Source organism: Colobus angolensis, unplaced genomic scaffold (assembly GCF_000951035.1).
Source record: "Colobus angolensis palliatus isolate OR3802 unplaced genomic scaffold, Cang.pa_1.0 Scaffold14, whole genome shotgun sequence".
NCBI lineage: Eukaryota > Metazoa > Chordata > Mammalia > Primates > Cercopithecidae > Colobus > Colobus angolensis.
Window position 1 is genome coordinate 17,082,160 of NW_012114488.1, and position 8,587 is coordinate 17,090,746.

An 8,587-nucleotide genomic window follows, 5' to 3' on the forward strand; every position below is an offset into this window, starting at 1 on the left:
GAAGATCATCCTGGCTAACACGGTGAAACCCCGTCTCTACTAAAAATACAAAAAAAAACTTAACCAGGCATAGTGTCAGGTGCCTGTAGTCCCAGTTACTCGGGAGGCTGAGGCAGGAGAATGGCGTGAACCCAGGAGGCAGAGCTTGCAGTGAGCCGAGATAGTGCCACTGCACTCCAGCCTGGGCAAAAGAGCAAGACTCCATCTCAAAAATAAACAAACAAACAAAAACAAAAACAAAAACTGAAGTTCTTCATCAACAAAGTCCTTTAATTAACAACACTTACACTACTTTCCTATAACTGTTTATTATTAATTTTATAAGTTCAACAGGCAGAGACAATTTACCTATTATATGTACACACAGCATATATTTCAGTAGCTGATACGAGTAAAACTGTAACACACAACCATATCAAGAGAAGCCTGTGAAAAAACTGTGTAGACAGGAACTTAAGAGACTGAAAAAGACCATGAACTTACTTAAGCAACCTAATCATGTTATGGCTGAGTTTTTTCTCAGGGTATCAGCTGGAATGAGGAAAGGGGGAAACAGAAGACTACATAACAGGGAGAGAAATCCTCGGTGCAAGATGAAATGAGTTGAACTTTCACATCATTTCAAGAGGATCTGAAACTACACTACAACCTCTGATATACAGAACACTATTTTCAAAGATGATGTAATTAGAAACAATACATAAACAGGTGTAAATTTGTGAATGAAATAAAAGGCTTTGTATTGGCTTAAAAGTGGTCTGTTAATACATAGTTAAATCTTTAGGTGGATAAACCCAATCACTCTTCATTTAAAAACATTGTTCCCTTATGACAGGCAGTAGATAATAGAATTTACTCTCATTAGGACACCACCTCTCTGTGATGTATAATAGTGTAGTGGACATCAAATAAAGGACTAATTTGGTAGCAGAGTCATTATTTTGGGTATAAACAATTTTCTTAGTTGTTTTAAGCCATCTGTATTATTGCTATAAAGTAATTTCTGTTAAAAAAAAAAATCCAACTATTTACCAAGGTCTAAAGGGTTCCTCATCTCATCCTTGCCTCTCACTCCAATCTCAAATCATATCATTCTTCCTTCTCCTCCAGCCACTCTTAACATTTCAGGCCCTCTAACTCGATCCCTCAAGTGGAAAGCTCTGCTCTGGACTTCCGCATGGCTTGTTTAATCTTCATTCAGAACTCTGCTTAATTTGCCTTCTTAAAAAGTCTCACCCGACCGTCCCTTCCTCTCACCCTTCACCCTTTTCTTAACTTTTTATAATACCACTTCCCGTCTAGTTTGCTGCTGTTCACCCTATTTTGTTGCCATGAAGAATGGGTTAAAGAAAGACACATTACATAAATTATATCATTTTCTCTCATTAGCAAATTCAACCTTAATTACAGCCCTTTCCTGCTATGGTATGTTTCATATATAAAAAGGTAGCTCTCTGGAAATACGGGTTATCTTCAGCCAGATGAATGGTTTTACCAAAAGAATTCCTTATCAGGGAGACTCTTTGGGGGGAAAAAAGTAGAATGGAGGAGTCTGAAAGTAGATGTTTTCATGTTTAAAAAAATTATATCTCGTAATTAGAGTTAGTTTTTTATCAATAGGAAGGAAAATGAGTGTGGATAGTGAAAAATCTCACCTAATTAATTTTGATGGATTGACAATCTCTTTATAGAAGATTCTCTAAAATCATGAGTGAGAAGAAATCCCAGAAATTAGCCCAAGGTCATGATCCTATCTCTTAACTCAGCCTCAGGATATTGATAGTCTAAAATGAATAGAGTTAAACCTCATATAAATGTTAATTTGGTAGCTAGATGCAACTTTATGTAACTTGAAGTAGGAAAAATTGAAGGAGTAAAGGAATTAGAGAAGGTAGAATGAATGAGAAAGAAAAAGGGGATCTAGGGAAGAAAATGACCAAAAAATTAGAAGAAAAAAAACTGCAATGAAAAATTAGAGCGAGCAGCTCATCTTTTGCCCTATGTAACCAGATTTGTAACTCAACTTCTCTCAAAAATGTGGCAATGTCTTTAACAAATACAAAAATACAGGAAGATTAGTGACTATGCATTTCACTGGGCTGTTTGGAGACTCAACTTTGAAATGAGGATATATATAGGAAAGTTATTAGAAACTATCAAGAATAAACAAAACTAAAAGATAAAGTAGATAATTATCCCTAACATAATTATTGCTTCTGTTATAGGATGAGTGTGAACTTTCACCTCATTCATTTATCCAACCAAATAGTTATTGAGCCATCTCGTAACATGCTAGTGTACGAACATGCAGTTTACATGCTAGTGGAAGAAACACATAAAAATTAAGTAAATAAATGAAAATTAAAATACCTGCAAATTGTATTAAGTGCTAAAGAAAACAAATAATGGGCTGAGATACAGAATAAAAACAACAATAATAATAATGCCCTACTTAAAATACCTTATTTTAAGTGGGATAGTCAAAGAAAACTTCTCTGAAGAAGTCAATGATCTGAATGCTTGGGGAAGGGTAACACACTTAAGGAAAGAAAATTGTATATACAAAGAACTTAGGTGAGAAACAACTTGGATAGCAGAGTAACTGAGAGAAGATCACTGTTTCTGAATGGAATACAGAAAGCAAAGTTTCAGAGGTAGACAGGGGTGAGGTCACATAGGTTATGGCTAGAAGTTTAAATTGTATTCTATTAACAATATGAAGCCACTCAAGGATTTTTAAATGATTTTAAATTTACAATATAAGAAGAGTACTTCTGCTGCTCTGGAATGAGATAAAAATTGAACAAAATTCAATTAAAATGATACTATCATGATCCAGAGGAAAGCCTAGATTACGGTGGAAGACAGCAGAGATTTAAGGTCTCCACTTGGATTTCATACAGAGATAAAACAACTCAAATGTTCCTGTATGAGCTCCAGATCTTTCCTGTCAGTTGGCTCCACCTCCACCTTCCGTCTTACTAGCAGAACACACTTAAATTTTTGCAGTCAACCTTGATTCCTCTCTCACAATCCTTACCCAATCAAACAGCAAATCTAGTATATTAACTCAACCTTCAGAATAGATCCAGAAGCTGATGACTCCACATTACTTTCCTGCTACCACCCTAGTTCAAGCCACACTATTTTCTTTTTTGTTTTAATTTTAATTCCTAGGTCTTTTCTACCTTAATATCAAGCCACCATATTTTCTTACCCAGATTAATGTCCTAATTCTCTCCCTGCTCTTATTCTTGTCCCCCTACAATCTCTTATTAATACAGTTGCTAAAGTAATCCTTTCCAGTTTAAGCCAGATCTTGCCTGCTCGAAATCACGTAATAACTTAGAGTAAAAGTCAAAGTCCTTATGTTAGCCTACTGAGTGATTACCAAATGTTTAAGCAGGCATAAGAATCATCAGAAAGGCTTATTAAAACACAAATTGCTGGGCCCCAAGAATGTAGTTTTACCAAGTTCCCAGGAGTGTTAGTCCTCCAAGAAGTAAATGCCAAATGTGAGAGAAAATGAGACGGGAGCCAGAAGAAGCTGGCATAGCCACCAGACCTAGATACCAGTCTCATCTCAAGTGGACAGAGGGATGTCTTACAGACCTGCTTTAGTATCTTTGCCATGCTCAGTCACAGGGTAAGAGTAGCCTATGGAAAGCAGGTCATGTGGAGTGAGACTGGAATTGGGTGTATAGTAGCTGGGGCCATTCACTCATTCTCCATGTATCTGGAGATCTGAGAGGTATATTCTCATGGCTGTCAAACTAGGTAAAGGTAATGATAGTAGGTGATACTAGGAAACCAAAGTATGGAAACCACACTTTGAGAATCACTGGTCCTCACAATCTCTATCCTCTCATATCTCTTACCTCATTTAGTTCAACTCTCCTTTACTCTTCCATTTCAGTCACCTGGCTTCCATGCTGTTCCTACTCCCTTACTTTGTCAGGTCTTTGTTCAGATGTTGTTACTTTGTCAATGACACATTCCCTGATTACTCTAAAATTGTCACTGGTCTACTTCCCTACCCCACACTACTGATCCTTCTTATCCTGCTTGTATAGATTCTTTCCTTACACAGTTCTAATTATCATATAGCAAATAAATTAATGTAATGTTGTATTTATTGGTTATTATCTGTTTCTCATAGTAGAATGTAACTTCCACATGGGCAGGGATCTTTGTTTTGTTCAGCAATATATCCCAAGTGCCTAGAACAGTGCTTAGCATATAAAAAGTACTTAATAAATACTTGCTGAATAAATTACATGAATTTCTACAGTTCTAGGAAGCAGAGAAACGGAAAAGGAAACAACAAAAATCACTGTTGCCTCTCTACCTTCCACTGACATAAAAATTCATGTTAAAAAGTTAGAGTAAGAAATTCACTGCAGTTGCATTAGACTAGAAGTAAAAGAAATAGAGTATATCAACTGAATATGTTTTCCTCTAAATAGCAACATAAACAGAAATTATAAAATATATTATCATATACTTACATTCCTGATACTAATGACACTTTGAACACATGCTGAGCAGTGGAAGATGGATTGCCTAAAGCCACATTAAGTGCTCTGTCGATACTGAATGCCATCTGAGAAAGATAGCTTTCTGGCTGCTGTCCATAACCATCGTATGGCACATAGAGGTAAGGAAAGATGCCATGTAGATGAAGACATGTCTTCTGACCTAAAATGTAACACATTATAAAGTTTAGTTTCCAGACACAGTTTAACAATACAAAACTCAGCATGAAACTCATTTAAATGTTATAATGGCAACACAGCTTATCTAAGGGAAGAGTTGAAAAAAATTAACCCATAGTTGAAAGTAACCGTTATTAACTACATTTTACGAGAACATTTGGAAACATTCTGTAAATACAAGCTTTGTATAACAGTATGATTTAGACAGTCGTTTTGATGAATTTATTTTGACTATTTAACCCTCATAATCCAACTAGTTTTGTGTACTTCACTGAATCATCTATAAATATCACTTAGCACAGTGTTATGAAGGTTACAAAAATTCACAAAAAGGTTACTAAATAAATCAATGAATGCCTTTCTTGGCATTAATGTTTTCAAACAAGAGTCTTCCTTAAAAGAGAGGCAGCTCTGGGAGAAAGGGGGATGTAAAAGCAGTCCCAGTGTGTGGAATTTTGCTATTGCAGTGGGAAGGAGGGTAAAAATGAAATTTTGCCATTAAAAGGAAAAAAAAAGACAAAACCAAATCAAAACAAAATCTCTACAGATCAATTATCTGTAATGGATTTCGGGGTATCTAAATTTTATATTTGGTGGTATGGAACAAGGGGAGACAAAATGAGAGGGGAAAAAAGCCAACATGCACACTTCTCAGAAACCAGTGTATCAGTCAAGGTGCAGAAGGGGTAAATGGTGCTGACTTGCCAACAGACAATCCAGCACAGCCATGATAAAGAAAGTAATATGAGTGAGAGCCCACAAAAGAAATGCCACAGAAACAATAATGTGTCCATAACAAGGTTAAGTAACAACAATGGCAACAAAAAGCAGATGCACCATTGCTCTCATGAATCTGGCAGGGCTGTATGGAAGTGGTTACTGTCCTCAGAGCATTGTCCCTAGTTCCCCTTGGGTATGTGCCATTTGTCTAATTCAAACAGAGAGAACAGCAGTGATGGAAGAATACATCCATTTTTCTCACCCACTCTCACTGTATTGCTCCTACCAACACAAGCCTCAGGTTTCTTCCCCACCCCTTATCCCTCCTCACTCTGCTTCACTGGGCCTTTTCTTTTGGTAGGAACGTAAATATTTGTTTGATCACTATTTCCCATTTATGATTTAGAATGATTTACACAAAATATGTGGAAAATAGTTCTCCACTGTGTTGATATCTTAATGTTTACATTTCTTATAAAGAATAACATTAGCTTCTCTTATTTTTAAGGTATACTTATGACAGAAAAATAAATCTGGAACAGTTATTACATAAAGCATTGCAAAATTGGAAAGATCAGTCACATAATGAAACAAGATTTGATTCTCCAAACTGTAATATTCTGATGTGAACTACCAACTGTCATGCTTTTGAAAAATTACAAACTGTGTTGCTGTTATACCAATTTCAGTTTCTAGTTTGGCTATTTCATTTCTAAATACAACGTGGTATTAATCCCTAAATTCTACAGTTTTTCAATTCTTCAAATAGAGAACATTCAAACTATACTGATGAATCTTAAGAAAATAGATTAATCAATTTACTGATGACTTACTTGACTGCTTTTTAAATATCTCAAGAATAAATGTTATAACCATTACCCTTCTGGGCAAAAATCACAATTTGACTAAGAGTAACTGGTATGCTAAACTACAGGTTGAGGGAGGTGGGAACACAGTGAAGTATTTCCTCTTAAGTTGACAAATTCAAGACCAGTGATTACAGAATTACTAGTGCAATGCCATATTTTACAAGCAATACTGTAAATTCCTAAGATATTTGTTTATAGTCAATATATCTCAAAAATGGAATTTTGGTTAAATTTTTTAAGAAACAATTACAAAACTGGACTGTACTAACAGTTTCTTTATGGGCAGAGTGTTCACAAAGTGTCCTAAAAATAATTTTATATCCACTTTTCACATCGCCTATGAAGTAGGGGCCAGAGGAATTACCTTTCCATTTATAGGCTTCAGAATTACAACAATTTTGGGATGTACAACTTAGGAAAAAGGAAGAAATTATGTACTCAGCAGGTACTAGGGTAAGTGCTTTACCTATGTATTTCTAAAACTTAGGATAATCTTGCAGTATTGATGGAGGTTAATGTTCCCAAAGTCACATAACTATTAAGCAATAGAATCCGGATCAACAAAACCTAAAACCAATACTCTTTCCATTAACCATGCTGGTTCAATGTTTTAAAATGTCAACGTTGGCTTCCTTAATTCCTCAGTTTTTATTTTGTATTAAAATTGCCTGTTTCCTTATCTGATTTTCCCATTTGATGGCAAACTCTCAGGGAGGTGATGAACATTATCTCCCCAGAACTCAACAAAAAACACATGGCATGTGCTTAACAAATATTTATTAAATGAATTAAAGAACCCACAACAAAACAGAATAACTGCTTAAGGAGAAAGGAATGATGTGAAAGCCTTTGAATACCCGAAGAAACACATCCATGAAAAAAGAGAGACTCTGATACAGTTAATATAACTACCATCAGGGATACAGGAGGACATGGGTGTGTGGGGTTGAGAAGGGTCCCCAGCTTATTGCACTTTCCTGCCCTGAATGACCTGAAGTGCCATCCAAATCTGTAGTCACTCTGTCAACAAAGACACACTTCTCTCTCCAGTCCTCCTGCAGCTAGAGATGGCTCAGTGCCTTACTCATCAACCTTCCTCAGGAACAACCTCCTGAAGAACAACCACAACACAAGAAATTCTTGGCATAGCACTAACAGCTCTAATACAGAATAAGAATGATATAAAGAGAAAATGAAAGAAACAGGGTAAAATAAGAAACTCAAAAGTTAAATAAGGAAAGAGAAATGTGTAAAAATGAACACGAGAATCAATTGCTTTTTGGAAATAGTATGTCTTTTATTACCATAAAATTTGTAGTTCTGTAATAGCATTGCTTTATCTTGACAAGCTACACACTACTTCTATTTATTTCCCTCCACTAGCTCTACCTCACACAAATGTGTGGAGATACAAAACTGTAAAGTCCTTAGAGATAAACTAGTCTACTACAACTCTCGTTAGTAAGGATTAGGTTAAACCGTGAGAAAATGACCCCAAATTAGTGGATTTAGCATTAAAATTAGTGGCTTTTCTCCTAAAAGAAGTCCAGAGATAGGTAGCTGGTACCAGAAACCCAGCTTTTTTCAACATCTACTTAGTGGTCTAGTTAAGAACTTGTGACTTCAGTTCAGGCACTTTTCCACTATACTTCTAGAAGTTGCATATACAAGATGCTTTCAAGAATGTTTTTATAAAATTAGTGAAAGTTATGGTATTTTGAAACCTTCTACTAAATGATTTTGGATTCTTAAAGGATTCAGGATATTAGGTGTTTCTAGGTAACACATAGATTTATGGAAAGAAAATATCCCTACTCCCTCAACTCTATTAAGGTAAACTGATACATAAAAATTGTACATATATATGGTATATATGCTTTCAAGAATGTTTTTATAAAATTAGTGAAACTCTGTGGAGCCGGCTACTTCCCACTGTGTGTAAGTACATAACAAACTCTGTAGTGTTGGCTACTTCCCATTGTGTGTAAGTACATAACAAAAGGCAGATGCCTCTTCAACAGGAAGTATGTAGGTGCTCTGAATTTCATCTTTCACAGAACCCAGAATTATTCTAAACATTAAGTCATCGACTGGGCATGGTGGCTCACGCTTGTAATCCCAGCACTTTGGGGGGCTGAGGCAGGTGGATCACGAGGTCAGGAGATCGAGACCATCCTGGCTAACACGGTGAAACCCCTCTCCACTAAAAATACAAAAAATTAGCCGGGTGTGGTGGGGGGTGCCTGTAGTCCCAGCTACTCGGGAGGCTGAGGCAGGAGAATA

The 8,587-nt window shown here is 36.1% G+C and overlaps 1 protein-coding gene across 3 annotated transcripts in view; it reads right to left on the minus strand.

The window, feature by feature from the left end:
• REV3L (REV3-like, polymerase (DNA directed), zeta, catalytic subunit) overlaps positions 1 to 8,587 on the minus strand; it is a 185,017-nt gene that overhangs the window by 107,871 nt on the left and 68,559 nt on the right. For all 3 annotated transcript variants that reach the window (XM_011935019.1, XM_011935020.1, XM_011935021.1), the window contains one exon: positions 4,509 to 4,698. In XM_011935019.1, coding sequence (XP_011790409.1) covers positions 4,509 to 4,698 — 190 coding nt within the window. The remainder of the gene's footprint in view (positions 1 to 4,508; positions 4,699 to 8,587) is intronic.